Source organism: Ranitomeya imitator, chromosome 6 (assembly GCF_032444005.1).
Source record: "Ranitomeya imitator isolate aRanImi1 chromosome 6, aRanImi1.pri, whole genome shotgun sequence".
In the NCBI taxonomy this organism is placed as follows: Eukaryota; Metazoa; Chordata; class Amphibia; order Anura; family Dendrobatidae; genus Ranitomeya; species Ranitomeya imitator.
The window spans coordinates 46,676,654-46,696,099 of NC_091287.1; the positions used below are offsets into that span (position 1 = coordinate 46,676,654).

Below are 19,446 nucleotides of genomic sequence, written 5' to 3' on the forward strand. Positions count from 1 at the left end.
GATAATACGATCATAGAATTAATGTATATAGCCGATCGATGGTCTTTTAACTGCTGCAATCAACAGGTGTAAATCCACCTTAAAGGGGTATTCCCTTCTCCAAAATTCTATCCCAATATGTAGTAGGTATAATAATAATAATAATAATAATAGCAAATACCTTCAATTAGAAATGTAGTATAGTTTTTCTGATTTGCTATGTCTCTTTTCTCATGTGCAGACATTGCAGGACCTTAGGTATCCATGGTTGCGACCACTGATATAGTGACAGTTAGCTTGTTTCTAGTGGTCGTAACCATGGATACCTAAGGTTCTGCAATGCCAGCACATGAGGAAAGAGACAGAATCAGAAGAACTATACTACATTTCTAATTGGAGGTATTTGCTAATATTATTATTATTATTACTACACCTACTACATATTGAGAGAGGATCTTGGAGATGGGAATATCCCTTTAAGCTTTCAGTGAGCATGCATGTGTTAGAAATGGAAAGAGGTAAGTAAGCGGTCAGTCCCCTCTGACAGCAGCTTATCTTCCCTGGGCACAAACAGATCAGGAATGCTAAAAATCCAACCGACCATCGAGGGAAGAGTCAGGAGGTGCCATATATATTGGGGCTGTAGTCCCACTGGATTTGGCCGAGCTTCTGCTGTTCTATCTGGCCAGATTCAGGTGAGATCCATAGATCCACCATTCTGTGGCTGGTGATTCATCATTGCGGAACAAGAAAGGCACAACAGTAAAGTAGACTATCACCACGTCTGTTGGAAACTGACAATCTTAATATTCCACTTTAAAAGCCTACTGTAGTAATGTGAAATTCCAGGAACATCCCGGCTCAGTGCAGACTAACGATCTGGGTCATTAGATTTCTGCAGGAAAATAATAAGCGCTCTCCTGGGATTTGATTACAGCTAAGTAGATTGTCGGTGGTAATTTCATCCAGAGATTGCTCACACCTCACTTCCCCGCACCTCGCTTATCTTCTAGGATGTGCAATCTCCTCTAGAGTTTCACATGAGGATATAACACGGGAGCGATTGCAATCGTACAAGTCCCTGGGTGCAGCACAAAAACTAGAATTAGAGCAGAAGTCCATGGGTTAAATGACTTGTGCAGTTTATAGCCGGCTGGTGCTCTTTGGCTTTTATAACTCGGGGACATGTCCTGTTTTCATGCTGGTGGTTTATATCAGATGACCTGAAAGTAATTATAATATCTGGGTCACCGAGGGTGTGGTACCCTGGTCTCATGGCCATGATTACCGTGCTGCCTGGCCTAAATGTATTCATTGGGGGAAACTGATGCAGAATCTTTAGAATAATAAATATAGCTGGACTGAAAGTGATGCATAGAAGATCTAGATTAAAGCTGCACTTTCGTTTTCTATGATTTTGCTAGGTTTCCAAGAGCTTAAAGGGGTTGTCCGGCCTTAGGGTACAAGTCTGCAGTCACTGTTTATGAATTCTCACAGCTCAGTCACTCTACGTTGTGAGGATTCTTGGCAGGAGCGTGACCCAAGTGTATGATTTGCATACGTGCGGTCACATGCAGACTAGATGTGCGTGGCCTCGCTTATTGCAAGTGTATTGAGCGATGCCAGACACGTCTAGTCGGAATGTGGCCGGGAGTAAGTATGCAAATCACATCCTTGCGGTCACATGACCGCCCACTGCCTGGGCTAGAACCGGAGAATCCTCAACGCACATTGAGGACTGCTGACTTGTAACGTAAGGTTGGACAATACTATATTTTATTTTACAAATGGGCCCATTGTGATACTAAAATATTGGGCCTTTGCACCGTTGCCGGTGTCCCAAGTCAAGTTTCTAGCTTCCTTTACAGGCAGGGAAGTCATGACCTCTGCAGACAATCAGTGGTCGCTTGTTGGCTGGAAGCTTGGCATAATGTTGTAGCTGAAAGTTCTAGGCGACTGTCTTGTGTTATTTGGCTGCAGCTTTCATGCGAGGGTCATTTCTCCCCTCTGGCCTCCTCTTCAGTAGTGGTGCATAGGAACAGCAGGCTGGATTAGAAGAAGCAGTCTCCCATTCCTCTCTTCTGGCTCTGACATGATATCAAAACTGCAGCCAGTCAGCATGGAGAAGTGATGATCAGTCTACTGATGAATGGCTGCAGGGGTCACCGGAATAGGCCAGTGGGGGAAATAGGCAATGGTGCAGCGTTCCAGTAGGTGAGTATGTGTTTTTTTTTCCTTTTAGTTTTAAAACCACCATGAGTCCAGTAAAAGAAAAAATAGTAGTGAACAAACCTTTTTAAATGATGAAATGACATCATGTCTAGCTTAAATAGCACCACTTATGTCTGTATATGTGACAATGTAAATAAAGAGCAGCTACATTTTTTTGGGCTAATAATCAGTGTTTACAAAGTTATGAGTCTATGTACTCCGTTTCCTTACTATGTTTCGTTCTCTCTCAAAAACCATGATGAAAGAGCTGTTTTAACTGCCTAGTTTCTACTCTTTTAGAAGACGCTTTGATCTGCAGCTCTAGCAAGAATCTGTACACAAACACCATCCTGTCCGAGCATGATGGGAGCAGAGAAGTGCACACAGGCAGAGTGTTTGTAAATATTGTTTGGGTACGGGGTTCTTGCTAAAGGTGCAGTTCAAAGCAGCTTCTAAAAGAGCAAGAACTATGCAGTGAAAACAGCTCCTTCAGTATGGTGTTTGAGAGAGAAGGAAATATAGTATGTGACAAACCTTTTATAATTTACAGAGTTAATCAATAATTAAATAAATAATTGTATAAAAGAAGTTACTCTTTTTAAGAATTTGGATCTACACGCTCCATCCTAAGAGGACATGATATGAGCAGAGGTGCAGCTTCAGGCTTGGAGCCTGTATCTCCAATCGATAATGTAGGTTAGGTACAAAACCGTTAGTTTTCACATTTTTAATATTACCGTATATACTCGAGTATAAGCCGACCCGAGTATAAGCCGACCCCCCTAATTTTGCCACAAAAAACTGGGAAAACTTATTGACTCGAGTATAAGCCTAGGGTGGAAATGCAGCAACTACCGGTGAATTTCAAAAATAAAAATAGATCATTATTTCCCCATAGCTGTGCCATATAGTGCTCTACACCATTCATATTTCCCCATAGCTGTGCCCCATATAGTGCTCTGCACCGTTCACTGTGCCCCCTAGCTGTGCCATATACAGTGCTCTGCACCGTTCACTGTGCCCCCTAGCTGTGCCATATACGGTGCTCTGCACCGTTCATTGTGCCCCCTAGCTGTGCCATATACGGTGCTCTGCACCGTTCATTGTGCCCCCTAGCTGTGCCATATACGGTGCTCTGCACCGTTCATTGTGCCCCCTAGCTGTGCCATATACGGTGCTCTGCACCGTTCATTGTGCCCCCTAGCTGTGCCTTATACGGTGCTCTGCACCGTTCATTGTGCCCCCTAGCTGTGCCTTATACGGTGCTCTGCACCGTTCACTGTGCCCCATAGATGCTCCACATTAATCTGTGCTGCCGCTGCTACTGCTGCAATAAAAAAAAAAAAACACATACTCACCTCCCTTGATTGCAGCTCCCAGCGTCTCGTTCCGGCGCCTCCATCTTCCCGGCGTCTCTGCTCTGACTGATCAGGCAGAGGGCGCCGCGCACACTATATGCGTCATCGCGCCCTCTGCCTGATCAGTCAGAGAGCGCAGACGCCGGGAAGATGGAGGCGCCGGCCGGGAAGATGGATCGGCGCCCGGCGGCTGGAACGAGGACAGGTGAATATGCTATACTCACCTAGTCCTGGCGATCCTCGCGCTGTCCCCTCCTGTCTTCGGCGCTGCAGCTTCTTTCTCTATCAGCGGTCACCGGCACCGCTGATTAGAGAAATGAATAAGCGGCTCCGCCCCTATGGGAGGTGGAGCCGCTTATTCATTTCTGTAATGAGCGGTCCCACGTGACCGCTGAAGAGAGGAAGAAGCTGCAGCGCCGAAGCCCGTGGGACGGCAGGGACAGCGCGAGGATCGCTGGGACTAGGTAAGTATGCCTCAGCGCCCTCACCCCCTCACCTGCCGACCCCACCGCTACCGTGACTCGAGTATAAGCCGAGGAAGGCACTTTCAGCCCTAAAATTTGGGCTGAAAATCTCGGCTTATACTCGAGTATATACGGTAATTTAATTTTTTATTTTCATCTGTTAGGTTTCCATAAATACACTCCTCAACATTGAAATCTTAACACCCAGAAGGAAAAAGTAATGGAATGACGGATATCACAGGACGGGTAGACATGTTAATGATCTGCAAATAATGAAAAAACAAATGCAAACAACATTTTCAATTCAATTTACTCAGTATCTAGTATAAGCACCACGTGCAGAAATCCTGGCACTTACGGCCTCGGCTGCTGTCAATAAGGTTATTAATGGTTGTCTGAGAAATGTTCTGCTGCACTGAATGCACTTGGGCAAATCATCAAGATCCTCTGCTGGCAGCTCATGTACATTTGCTGAACAATGATGTCCCAGATGTTCTCTGTGGGAGACAAGTCTGGAGACGCTGCAGCCATGGGAGCAGATATAGGCCACGTAGTATGAGTAACATGCGGCTTTACATTGCATTGTGGAAAAATGACTCCTGGGATGGGACATTAAAGAAATGGCCATACCTCTGGTCCCACCAGCAGAATAATGTAACACTGAGCTGGAATGAAGACTAGAGGGGTCCGGCTTCCATACATTATGCCAACCCCACATCCTAATCGGACTGGTGTTACACCTTTGTGAAGGCCTCTCCATGGTGTTGGTCTCAAGACCAGTCTCCGGCTATTATTATGTCCAAGACTAAAGAGTAATTGTTAAAGATAGACCTAAAATCCAGCCTCTATTACCATCTTGCTCTGCACCTTGATAGTCTTTGAGATTAGTGATGGGGATGTTGCTGGACGTCTGGCTTGTAGCCCAATGCCATGCAAACACCTTCTATGGTTTGTGTAGACACTGATCCCTTAGACACGGTATGTGATGTCTAATTTTGCTTGCAGTACAGAATGGATCAAACTTGGAACCATTGATACGTCTGTTTCTCCAAGTGTCTCAAGAGCCGTTTTGTGACTTGACAATTCCAGGCCGCATGTTAATGCTGGTGCTACTGTGAGCAGCCTGGGCTATCTACCATTCATTGCAGCATCTCCAAACTTGTCAACTATCGAGTACATCTGGAACATCATCGGTTGTCAATTGCAAAGGGAGGTGCCAGCAGCAGATCTTGATGATTTACTCAAGCGCATTCAGTGCAGCAGAACATTCCTCAGACTACCATTAATGACCACTCCTTGATATCAGCCAAGCCTGTAAGTGCGGGGATTTCTGCTTATCATTCTCATACTTGATATTGAACAATTCAAAATGTTTTGAAAACTTTGTTTCAAATGTTTTGTCGTTTGCATATAATAATCTTTATTTTTATATAGCGCTAACATATTCCGCAGCACTTCTGTAAAGTGCTGCGGAATATGTTAGCGCTATATAAAAATGCACACATTCTCATCGCTGTCCCCGATGGGGCTCACAATCTAAATTCCCTATCAGTATGTCTTTTTTTGGAATGTGGGAGGAAACAAGAGAACCCGGAGGAAACCCACGCAAACACGGGGAGAACATACAAACTCCTTGCAGATGTCCTTGGTGGGATTTGAACCCAGGACCCCAGCGCCGCAAGGCTGCAGTGCTAACCACTGCGCCACCGTGCTGCCCATCCATATCATTAACATGTCTAGCCGTCCTGTGATTTCTGTAATTCCATGACTTTTCAATCTTGGTGTTGCAATTTCAAGAGTGTAAAAGCAAAGTTAAAAAAAAATTAAATTTTGAATCCTTATGCTGTTATGTGACATGTTGCCTTTTGGACACTAGATCCTTGAGTCAATGCCAATGACGGAAAAAGTAGAAGAGTTACTCCACGTCATAGGTCCGTTTTATGAAATAGTGGAAGAGAAAAAACTTGGGCGAGGATCTGGTGTCACTTCAGGTTGGCCAAACTACATTGTTGTTTTAGAAAACTTTTAGTATGTGATTCTCCTTCTTATCTATTTCCTCCAATCAAAACTTTCTGCTCTTTCTTATTCTTTCTGCACGCCAGTACGACTGGACAAAGTTACTAAGTCTTTAGAAGGTATGAAGGAACATTCCATTTTCTTTTTTTTCTTTTTGCTAAATCTAAAAAAAATTCCTAAAATTGTAGAGCATGCAGCAACTATTCTGTCTGTACTGTTTTTTCAATGAAGTTAAAAGAGATTTGTTTTACTAGTTCTTCTGTATTAAAGTCTATGTTCAGGGCAATGTGACTTATAATGAGAAGTTGCATTCACCGTTTTGCAGGCTCTGGAGCTGAAATCTCCGAGCTTCCATGCTCACTGAATATCTGTACGGAGCTTTTATTTTGTGCATTTCATGCTGGAAAGTTAAAGGGGCGTCCCAGTTTATAAATGATCATCTATTCACGCACGCCCGGTTGTGGGTCTCCTATCCCAAGCTCATCAGCTGTATAAGATGATGAGTTTGGATTAGTAGATCCCTGGTTAGTCCGTACTTCAAACTGTGAAAATCGGACGTCTAAATCTGGCCCCAGTAGTCAGTCCCACGCTGATCTAACAATTAGCACCTATTCCATCAATAAGTGATAATTTATCGAAACTGGAATACCCCTTTAATTTTCCGACCATACAAATAAACAGAGGTTCAGCCTGCAAGAAATGCTGTGAGATTTCAGCTCTGAAGCCTATGGAAGTATCAGTAGTGGGTCAGGTGATAATACCACTGCGAGAGAGAGAGAATGATGATGATGATGATGATTGATGATGATCCAGCATAAGAAAAAAAACGGATCTGGATTGTGCCTGAAAGAAAAAACCTGATGTGTGAAAGCAGCCTTAGTGGTGTGTCTGACCACAAGCTTGCTGACTGTTTCCAGCAGAATTGTGAAAGGAGCTCTTGGTAGTCAATCGCTACTAATTCCAATGTGTTGTTTTCCCTACGCAATTAGATGGTCGTATAAATCAGACCGCAATGCTCGGACTGGCCGGCGGCTATACCGATGCAAGCTGCATATATTTCTATGGTCGGGAGAGGCGCCAGCCAGTCCATGCATTGTTGTCTGATTTATACGGCCGTGCCCCTTGCAATGTCCAATGCAATAGTATTGCTAAAAGTGGCAGACTGTGTATGGACGCACCATGGTTGCTAATTGTAATGCCCATTTGTAGATGCGTTCATTTCCAGGAGGAATAACAGAGGGACGGCACAATGTAGAATTCTTAAAAAAAAAAGAAAGAAAAAAAAGAGCAAAGATTGAAAGTAGAAAAAAAAATCCAGGTCTTCTTTAACAATAATTTGGAAACATTTCTATAATACCCTGGAGTAATATAAAGAGCTGCGTTTTATTTCACTCGTACATTTCATGAACTGTTATGAGGTTACTGTTATCACTGTTTTGTTTTTTTTATTGTTTTGCGTTTTTGCCCTGTTTTCCCCTTTATTTGCTCTTCCTGTCGTGTAGCCTGGAGCTCGGGGTAAATTTCCACTCTCACCGGCTGAGCCGTTCTTGGCGGTGACACACGATGCTGTATTCAGTTAATCCACCAAATCGGTGCAAAGTGAGAAAACTGTTTTGCAACTCAGGATATCAAAGTTCACGGTGTGGCGGGTTTAATGAGCCCGCGTGCTGCGCAGATGGAGGGAATGGGAACTTTTGGCACTTGTGCTTATAGGGAGCGGATGGTGATTCTTCCTTCAGGGATCTGTCCGTAGCAGCGATTACTCCAGCAGATCTCTGGCGCTGTAGAGGCCATTATATAGGAGGACGGTAATGCACGAGCTCTAATTATCAGCGCATTGATTTCTCTGAATACTGGAGAACGGTCTGCATTGTGGTCGGCAAAAAAAGAGGCAACTCCTGCTGATGCCGCACATTTCTACATTATGGTGGCGCTATCTAACCCGGCCTCCTTCCTCTACACTATCCTAAGTGCCAAATTACCTATAAGAGCCTGGAAGAAAAAGTCCGCTCATTGTTTGAGGCAGTCATAAACCGCTAAACCATAAATCCTTTTAAAGGGGTAGTGTAGTTTAATAAAATTAGACTTAAAGGGGGTGTCCAGGACTGTGCATTATGTGCTCTGATGGCAGCTGGATGTAAACAATATATGGAGCTGGAACGGCGCGATCAAGTGATTGGGAGCTGATCTGCAGGCCCCAGCCGTGGCCACTACACTATGTATGGAGCCTGGCAATGCTGCTCTGTCCAGTGTATTTATGTCGGACCCCTACCGATCTGATATTGGTGACATATCTCACAGAAAAGGCATTAATATGTTTTTTTGCTTAGAGAACATGTAAGGTTTTTTTTTAAATAATAATAATCATAATAACAAAATGATTATTGAAGGGTTATTGTGAATACATTTTGGGCTTTATGGATATATATATATATACCGTACAAAGGCAGAAAACCTATATCGTGGCAGTGTGTTGTGTAACGCAATAGTGTGATATACTACAAAATATGGAAAAAAATATTGGGACACAATCCTCACATCTTTGTTGAATTCAGATTTCTCATTCAGTCATATTGACCCCATGGATCACATCCAGCCCCTCACCCCTGGTGTATAACATCCGGCCCCTCACCCCTTATGTATAACATTCGGCCCGTCACTCCTGGTATATTAAATCCGGCCCCTCACCCCAGATGTATAACATCCGGCCCCTCACCCCTGGTGTATAACATCCAGCCCCTCACCCCTGGTGTATAACATCCGGTCCCTCACCCCTGGTGTATAACATCCGGCCCCTCACCCCTGGTGTATAACATCCGGTCCCTCACCCCTAGTGTATAACATCCGGCCCCTCACCCCTGGTGTATAACATCCGGCCCCTCACCCCTGGTGTATAACATCCGGCCCCTCACCCCTGGTGTATAACATCCGGCCCCTCACCCCTGGTGTATTACATCCGGCCCCTCACCCCTGGTGTATAACATCCGGCCCCTCACCCCTGGTGTATAACATCCGGCCCCTCACCCCTGGTGTATAACATCCGGCCCCTCACCCCTGGTGTATAACATCCGGCCCCTCACCCCTAGTGTATTACATCCGGCCCCTCACCCCTGGTGTATTACATCCGGCCCCTCACCCCTGGTGTATAACATCCGGCCCCTCACCCCTGGTGTATAACATCCGGCCCCTCACCCCTGGTGTATTACATCCGGTCCCTCACCCCTGGTGTATAACATCCGGCCCCTCACCCCTGGTGTATAACATCCGGCCCCTCACCCCTAGTGTATAACATCCGGCCCCTCACCCCTGGTGTATAACATCCGGCCCCTCACCCCTGGTGTATAACATCCGGCCCCTCACCCCTAGTGTATTACATCCGGCCCCTCACCCCTGGTGTATTACATCCGGCCCCTCACCCCTGGTGTATAACATCCGGCCCCTCACCCCTGGTGTATAACATCCGGCCCCTCACCCCTAGTGTATTACATCCGGTCCCTCACCCCTGGTGTATAACATCCGGCCCCTCACCCCTAGTGTATTACATCCGGCCCCTCACCCCTGGTGTATTACATCCGGCCCCTCACCCCTGGTGTATAACATCCGGCCCCTCACCCCTGGTGTATAACATCCGGCCCCTCACCCCTGGTGTATTACATCCGGTCCCTCACCCCTGGTGTATAACATCCGGCCCCTCACCCCTGGTGTATAACATCCGGCCCCTCACCCCTAGTGTATAACATCCGGCCCCTCACCCCTGGTGTATAACATCCGGCCCCTCACCCCTGGTGTATAACATCCGGACCCTCACCCCTAGTGTATTACATCCGGCCCCTCACCCCTGGTGTATTACATCCGGCCCCTCACCCCTGGTGTATAACATCCGGCCCCTCACCCCTGGTGTATAACATCCGGCCCCTCACCCCTAGTGTATTACATCCGGTCCCTCACCCCTGGTGTATAACATCCGGCCCCTCACCCCTGGTGTATAACATCCGGCCCCTCACCCCTGGTGTATAACATCCGGCCCCTCACCCCTAGTGTATTACATCCGGTCCCTCACCCCTGGTGTATAACATCCGGCCCCTCAGCTGTGTATAACGGCAACAAAAACCTGGTAATAATGCCCTTATTGAACATAACTACTGGGTTGTCAGTTATTAGGGTATGTGCATACGTTGAGTAAAATTTCGGCACCATTTCTGCATCTCTTGGCAGGAAAAACGTGGCCCTTTCGCCGTGTTTTTTTTCTGCATTTTTGACTGATTTGAGTCAAGCAGGGCAAAAACGCACAGAGACTTGACATGGACAAGCTGCAGATTATTTTTCTGCACCAACTCTGCAAGTCAAAAATACTCAACACGTCTGGTTTCTCATTCACTGTGCTGGCATCAGAATAGCTTCAGGTTGCTGTAGAAAATCTGCAAGGAAAAAACGCACCAAATCTGCTACGTGTGCACACAGCCTTACATAAGCTCAGGGTGATGGCCTCCTCTCTAACATGGTAAACCAGCTGGTCGCCATAGTGGCTTTGTATTAGTGTAGGGGCTTTCTGGGTCTAAAACACCATGGACCTTTTCACATAGCACATCAATGTGTGCCACAGACCCTCATTGTTTGTCTGTACTTCCATCTGATCCTGCGACCCGGTGCACTTACATAGGGCAGAGTGCAGATCTCGTACATGTGGACTAGCTGCTTCGCCTGGTTACACCCTAGCGGGAATGTATCCGCAGGGAATGATCTATTAAATCAGGTTCGTCATCAGGATTTTGTACCACACTCATGTTTCAGTGACCTGTCAGTCGGAGACAGGAGGCGGATGGCGGGCGGGGAATAAGGAGAGAGACAGCAGAGCTGTAGGTGCATTGCTCCGCCCACTGCACCCGCCGTTCATTAACATACACTTTAATTATGGATTGCTATAAAACGCCAAATCTGCTTTTTACAAGAAAGGTGAGGATTTAATCATCATGGAAGAACCTTTACATTCAGGGTATAAAATCCTGACATCACAGCTCACGTCCACCACATCCATGTGCAATGAACTTTGCTCAGATCAGAGCATGCACAGCTAACGCTTATATACAAACAAATAGGGTCTAGGTCAGTCTATTGCTGCCAACGGCCACATGAAGGACAGGAAGTAGGGGTCAAATATTAGATCTAGTGGCCGGCCTGAAAATTGCAATTTCTTTTTTGTTTCTGATGTATAGATTGTGATGTGGAAGGTTGAAAAAAATGCATTTAACATTAAAAAAAACAACCCAAAATGATTTAATTATAACAGATTGTATTCTGATGACACTTTTCCTTCAGAAGTGCAGTGGTGGTCCGGGGTGTGCTGGGGGTCAATCCATCCTTCTAATTGAGACGTGTCCTTTAATCGCATTTAAAGGAGCCAAAGCTAATTAGGTGCTTTCTCACCTCTCCACACTTATCTCCACTTCTGACCGCTGCTATCTACCATCCATTTGTCTTGTCTTTTGGGCCTTATTTTCTTGGCCAGCAAAGCTCAGTTTTTCCGGATGTGTGTCCATGTCTTCAGCAAGCCGTAGAGATTAGATATCTGCCCTCCAAAAGTGTTCTGGCCTCAGAATGCGGGTTCAGCTTGGGCACACAAGCGCTGGGCACCTCTGGTGCCACTGACCCAGGAAAGCATTAAAAAAGACCTGCCAAATCAATCCAAAAAACGCCAATAATCTTTTTCTGGAGAGTGGACGTCCAACTGGCACATGTACATATTAGCTTCTCCGCAGACCCCTGGACGAGGCGTTTGGATGACTTTCAGCTAACGCAGATTGCAGCCATGTATCGGAGAATAAATGCTTAACATGCCCGGAAAAATGGTATTCAGGTTTATGCAAATATAGCTCCTTCATTGATGATGGAAGTTATGCTATTTTACATACTTTAGGTGAAGTTATCTTTTTTTTTTTTCTGCTTGCAATCTGTGAATAAAGAGCTGGAGTGACGTGGGTTGTTGACCTCTTTTCTAGACCATCGATGTTTCACTTCTGAAAAACTTTAGTCAAAAATGTGCAAGTATTCTTTGTATGGCTGCTTTTTGGCTCTTTTTCTCAGGATCTCTGCTTGCAGTCAGTGAATTGGGAGCTTTATTCTTTTAGCACAGTGGCTCAGTGGTTAGCACTGTATGGTAGCTCAGTGGTTAGAACTGTATGGTAGCTCAGTGGTTAGCACTGTATGGTGGCTCAGTGGTTAGAACTGTATGGTGGCTCAGTGGTTAGCACTGTGTGGTGGCTCAGTGGTTAGCACTGTATGGTGGCTCAGTGGTTAGCACTGTATGGTGGCTCAGTGGTTAGCACTGTATGGTAGCTCAGTGGTTAGCACTGTATGGTGGCTCAGTGGTTAGCACTGTATGGTAGCTCAGTGGTTAGCACTGTGTGGTGGCTCAGCGGTTAGAACTGTATGGTAGCTCAGTGGTTAGAACTGTATGGTGGCTCAGTGGTTAGCACTGTATGGTGGCTCAGTGGTTAGCACTGTATGGTGGCTCAGTGGTTAGCACTGTATGGTGGCTCAGTGGTTAGCACTGTATGGTGGCTCAGTGGTTAGCACTGTATGGTGGCTCAGTGGGTAGCACTCTTGCTTTGCAGCGCTGGGGTCCTGGGTTCAAATCCCACCAAGGACAACATCTGCCAAGAGTTTGTATGTTCTCCCCGTGTTTGTGTGGGTTTCCTCCGGGTTTTCCGGTTTCTTCCCCTACTGCAAAGACAAGAGGGGAGCAAGAGGTCATCAACCTGTGTCACTCCAGCTGTTGTGTAACCACAACTCCCAACATGTCCTGACAGCCTCTTTAGACTGCTTTACCTGTAAAACTCTCTTGTCTCATTTTTGTGATCGTCGCATGCGCTCAGGTTATAGCAAATGTGTCTTGTTGGCATTCGATGGGCCGTTGTGGGCGAGTACAGTGCTCTGTAGGTGACATGAGCCATTATACGCCGAGAAAGTGGCAACTATGCAGCTTTTCATCAGTTGTACACATTGGAGAATCATCACATTAATTTACAGTGTAACTTACCCCTAGGTGGTGCTAGAGAGACAGTTTTCTTCCTTTTCACGGAGAGCTATTTTGCATTTTTTTTCCCAGAGTGCATTGCTCTGCCTGCTGAATCTCCATAAGTAGTATTAGTACCTTCTGAAAGTTTATATTAAGACTTGCTTGTGTTCTCTGCCGCATCGGAAATGTGACTTGTGATGGGTTTACCTTGTCTTGTGACTTTACCCTCCTGTAGATCTCAGCTCTGCTCTGACTTCTACCCCGAACTGTAAGGCTGTGAACGGGAAAGCGGAGAGCAGTGATAGTGGAGCGGAGTCCGAAGAGGAGGAGAACGGAGGCCAGGAGGAGGAGGAGGAGGGTGAAGACGAGGCCGAGCTAAGTGAGAAAGGTACTTTGGTGTATTGTGCTTTATATATACATCCTCTATAATTATACCTTGACGTGGACCATACAAGGGAGACGTGAAAACTCTTTGAAACATCTTTAGCTCCTTACATAGGACTTGTTAGGAGGCCGGACCACCTTATATACAGGACATTTATTAAGTTTAAGGGGTCCAGGATTTGAAAAAGGGCTCTTTTTGTTTTAAACAGTGCCGCTACTGACTACAGGATGCATCTGGTATTACAACTCCTACCCTTGAATGGGTATAAGCTGTAATACAATTGCATGGACAAAGACACTTTTTTTTATAATAGGTGATAAATGTATGATCGCAAAGGGTCTGACCACCGGGGCTCTCAGCAAACATGACATGGTTTCCTATGTGAATGGAGCAGCAGTGTGCGCATGTGCGACCGTAGTGTGCGCATGTGTGACCGCGGCTTCATTTACTGGCTGTAGGAGCATCTGTCATACATGCTCTCTGCTGCTCCCATAGAAGTGAGTAGTGCTGTGGTCGTGCATGCACAGTACCCCTCCATTCACATGAAGGAGACGGGATCACTGTTCTCATGATTGGGGGCTCATTGGACCCCCAGTGATTTATACATTGGTCATGTACTCTGTGCTGTGAGTAGGTGATGAACGTTATTTATCCTGGGCGTTTATGACAGTTGAGCATATATTTGAGCTGTGTTCACACTTTGTCCGCAGTGCGACCCTCTGATAACCATACGGTCCCCTTCATCAATCCCATCCATGTACTGTATACACTACTCAGTATGAGAGTCTAGCGGATGAAGAGTATTATATATACGGGTTATATCGGGGCCGGACGGCAAACTATGACCTGACAGTTCAGTCTATATTCGTCTAAAAGTACAGATTGTGAACACGTGATGTTCGGCGATTATTACAATTACTCCTGCCGACAACCTTTCTTTTCTAGAGGACAAAGCCGTGCAGGACGAAGCCTCTCCTGGGCCCGGCCTGAACCCCACTATTCCTAACGGTTTACATATAAGTCACAATGAAGACGTTCCAGACGTTCCCAATCATGTACCCAGCAAGTCCGATCTCAATGACACCACACAGGAGGTGAATGGAAATCCAGAGACCACAGCGGATGATGCCGGGAAACAGGTGGAAGCCAGGAAAGGTTAGTGCCCCATCCCTTTATGATTTATTCATTATGAGCAGTGACATGATACCAGACAAACTCACTGTCCCCATTGGGGCTCACAATCTACATTCCCTATCAGTATGTCTCTGGAGTGTGGGAGGAAACTGGAGGAAACCCTCGCAAACACGGGGAGAACATACAAACTCCTTGCAGATGTTGTCCTTCATGGGATGTGAACCCAGGACCCCAGAGATGCAAAGCAACAGTGCTAACTACTGAGCCACCATCCAGTGCTAACCACTGAGCCACCATCCAGTGCTAACCACTGAGCCACCATCCAGTGCTAACCACTGAGCCACCATCCAGTGCTAACCACTGAGCCACCATCCAGTGCTAACCACTGAGCCACCATCCAGTGCTAACCACTGAGCCACCATCCAGTGCTAACCACTGAGCCACCATCCAGTGCTAACCACTGAGCCACCATCCAGTGCTAACCACTGAGCCACCATCCAGTGCTAACCACTGAGCCACCATCCAGTGCTAACCACTGAGCCACCATCCAGTGCTAACCACTGAGCCACCATCCAGTGCTAACCACTGAGCCACCATACAGTGCTAGCCAGTGAGCCACTCTGCTGCCCTTGAACAAATAGATTTTTGTTCAGGGCCACAAGTTACTGAGAATAAAAAAAAAAAATAAAATATATATATATATCTCTATAATATAACGCTGGGAGCGTCACTCTGTCCGAAGCCTTTATAGACTGCGCAGGCGCAAGCGCCGGCACAGTCTGGCCCCCACAGAGTGACGCTCCCAGGAGATCGCGGTATGCGTAAGCCCTGAACGCATACCGCGATCTCCAACGGAGAGTCAGGGACCGTGGACGCGCCAGGAGGGAGGGTAAGTATATTCACCTGTCCTCCGTTCCAGCGCTGCGTGCGGCTCCGTCTCCCGGCTCCTCTGCTGTGACAGAGTCCAGTCACAGGCAGAGGAGCCGGAGTGTGTGTTCAAGAAAATGGCGCCGGAAAGCGCAGACTGCGCAGGCGCCGATTCCTGCTGCCGGAATCGGCGCCTGCGCAGTCCGCGCTTTCCGGCGCCATTTTCTTGAAGACACACCTGCAGTGGAGCCGGACGATAGGTGAGTATGGCATTTTTTTTTTTTTTTTTATATGGCAGCAGCATACGGGGGCATACACACTGGAGCGTCTTATGGGGGGCACATAATACAATAGTGGCGCAGGATGGGAGCAGCACATGACAGAACGGGCGCAGGATGGCAGCAGCACATGACAGAACGGGCGCAGGATGGCAGCAGCGCATGACAGAACGGGCGCAGGATGGCAGCAGCACATGACAGAACAGGGGAGCAGGATGGGAGCAGCACATGACAGAACGGGCGCAGGATGGCAGCAGGATGGGAGCAGCACATGACAGAACGGGCGCAGGATGGGAGCAGCACATGACAGAACGGGCGCAGGATGGGAGCAGCACATGACAGAACGGGCGCAGGATGGCAGCAGCGCATGACAGAACGGGCGCAGGATGGCAGCAGCACATGACAGAACGGGCGCAGGATGGCAGCAGCACATGACAGAACGGGCGCAGGATGGCAGCAGCACATGACAGAACGGACGCAGGATGGCAGCAGCACATGACAGAACGGGCGCAGGATGGCCGCAGCACATGACAGAACGGGCGCAGGATGGCAGCAGCACATGACAGAACGGGCGCAGGATGGCAGCAGCACATGACAGAACGGGCGCAGGATGGCCGCAGCACATGACAGAACGGGCGCAGGATGGCCGCAGCACGTGATGGAGACCATATACCAATATAAATGCTTGCCACCCGGGCGTAGAACGGGTTCAATAGCTAGTATATATATATATATATATATATATATATATATATATATATATATATATATATATATATATATATATATACATACATACATACATACACACACACACACACACACACACACACACACACACACACACACACACACACACACACACACACACACACACACATATATATATTTTATTTATTTATATTATATATATATATATATATATATATATTTTATTTATTTATATTTTGGGCTGGTGGCCTAGTGTACTGTAGAGTAGGACCCATCAGAGGGAGGTCACCTTGCCATGGTTGATGGGCACACATGAATTGGCCAATTTATGCGCAACGAACCTTCATTTTCATCTATTACTATAAGTTTTATGAAAATATTTTTGTGAAAAAATACTTTTGAGAAGTATAATCTATATTGAATGTTTGTCTGTGTTTTCACATGGCCTAGATTCATGCACATGTGCTGCTGTTCTTTTTTGTGTGTATATATGTGTGTATATATATATATACATACATACATACATACATACATACATACATACATACATACTCATTTTATATATTTATCATGGGTACATATAAAATGGAGTAACTTTCTGAGCACATAGTATTACTCATCTTGTCATCAATGCAACTTCAGAGCTGCATTCACAATTCAGCCGGTTGTCATCAAGTTTTTTTTGTCATCACTACATTTGTATCTGTGATGCAGCAGGGAGGCTATGTTAGGCTACTTTCACACATCAGGTTTTCGCTGTCAGGCTAAATCCGGCTAAATTTCAAAAAAACGGATCTGGCGAATGTTGCTGCCGAATCCATTTTTTTTCCCCATAGACATTGCGTTTCGTCCGGTTTTCGCCAGATCTGCCGTTTCCGGTTTCTGGAAAAAACGTCCATAGCAACGGTTTTTGTCTACGGCGAAAAAGCCGGAAGCGCCGGATCCGCCGCTTCCGGCTGTTTGCTAGAATGGAATCCTATGGGAGCCGGAAGGTGCCGGATCCGGAATATAACGGATTCCGGCACCGGATTCTGTTTTTTTTAAACTGAGCATGCTCCAAATTTTTTTATCCAATAATCTAGATATGCTAGCTGAATCCGTCGAAAAAAATGGATCCGTCGCATCAGTTTTTCACAATCTGCGCCAGATCCGGTTTTTCCAACATTCGCCGGATTGTGCCTGATGCAAAAAAAACCTGATGTGTGAAAGTAGCCGTACTGTGTATCTTCCGATATAAGGAGAATGCCTCCCAGGATGTCGATTGCCTCACCTAGCTGTGTAAAAAAAAAAAACATTTAGGGTATGTGCACACGTATCTGTGAGTGCTGCGGATTTTTCCGCAGCGGATTTGATAAATCTGCAGTGCAAAACCACTGCGGTTTTTACTGTGGATTTATCGCGGTTTCTATTGCGGATTCCACTGCGGGTTTACACCTGCAGTTTTCTATTGGAGCAGGTGTAAACCCGCAGCGGAATCCGCACAAAGAATTGACATGCTGCGGAATGTAAACCGCTGCGTTTCCGCACAGTTTTTTCCACAGCAGGAGCACTGCGGATTTCGTTTCCCATAGGTTTACATTATACTGTAAACGCATGGGAAACCGCTGCGGATCCGCAGCAAAATCCACAGCGTGTGCACATACCCTAAATCTGTGAGGATTTCAGCTGTGAAATTCCCAGAATTGTTAAAGCTGCTTTTAACTATACTACCGGCTGCAATACAGAGTCAATCCGTGTAAGAAATGCTTTGTATTCAGGTGCTGTATACATAACAGAAATGTTCTGTGCAGAGGTGAACACAAGGGGCCAATATTGGGCTGAATGAACGCTGGAGAAGGCTCATTGTGGGCAAAACCTGCCAGTGTAAAAGGACGTTTAGTTCTAGAAATCCGGATAAAAAGTGCTGGTGCTCCAAGTAACCTTATTTCAACCCAACTGGCATGTAGTGTTCCCAAGAGGATGAATAACATATTATTATACACGAGTTCCTTCTCACATGACCGGCAGTCATCAGGGCTGGAGCACAGACTAATACTCTAATCTTCTGCGTCTTACTGTAATTAGTATTGTAGGTAAAGCAGACAAAGCGCACTGCCCATGTGTATTATACCAGCTGGTTGTACAGGGGTTGTCCCATCAGTACACGCTCTGCCCATGTGTATCATACCAGCTGGTTGTGCAAGGATTGTCCCATCAGTACACACACTGCCCATGTGTATTATACCAGCTGGTCGTACAGGGGTTGTCCCATCAGTACACGCACTGCCCATGTGTATTATATCAGCTGGTTGTACAGGGGTTGTCCCATCAGTACAGACTGCCCATGTGTATTATACCAGCTGGTCGTACAGGGGTTGTCCCATCAGTACAGACACTGCCCATGTGTATCATACCAGCTGGTTGTGCAAGGATTGTCCCATCAGTACACACACTGCCCATGTGTATTATACCAGCTGGTCGTACAGGGGTTGTCCCATCAGTACAGACTGCCCATGTGTATTATACCAGCTGGTCGTACAGGGGTTGTCCCATCAGTACAGACACTGCCCATGTGTATTATACCAGCTGGTTGTACAGGGGTTGTCCCATCAGTACACGCACTGCCCATGTGTATTATATCAGCTGGTTGTACAGGGGTTGTCCCATCAGTACAGACTGCCCATGTGTATTATACCAGCTGGTTGTACAGGGGTTGCCCCATCAGTACACACACTGCCCATGTGTATTATACCAGCTGGTTGTACAGGGGTTGTCCCATCAGTACACGCACTGCCCATGTGTATTATACCAGCTGGTTGTACAGGGGTTGTCCCATCAGTACAGACACTGCCCATGTGTATTATACCAGCTGGTTGTACAGGGGTTGTCCCATCAGTACAGACACTGCCCATGTGTATTATACCAGCTGGTTGTACAGGGTTGCCCCATCACTACATGCTCTGCCCATGTGTATCATACCAGCTGGTCGTACAGGGATTGTCCCATCAGTACAGACACTGCCCATGTGTATTATGCCAGCTGGTTGTGC

The 19,446-nt window shown here is 46.4% G+C and overlaps 1 protein-coding gene across 2 annotated transcripts in view; it reads left to right on the plus strand.

Moving 5' to 3' along the window:
- The window catches only part of ACBD5 (acyl-CoA binding domain containing 5), a 44,449-nt gene that overhangs the window by 12,280 nt on the left and 12,723 nt on the right, over positions 1-19,446 (plus strand). Inside the window, exons 5-8 of one of the 2 annotated variants that reach the window (XM_069729616.1) lie at positions 5,889-6,003; positions 6,115-6,147; positions 13,279-13,431; positions 14,374-14,583. In XM_069729616.1, coding sequence (XP_069585717.1) covers positions 5,889-6,003; positions 6,115-6,147; positions 13,279-13,431; positions 14,374-14,583 — 511 coding nt within the window. The remainder of the gene's footprint in view (positions 1-5,888; positions 6,004-6,114; positions 6,148-13,278; positions 13,432-14,373; positions 14,584-19,446) is intronic. The other variant, XM_069729617.1, reaches the window with a different exon arrangement.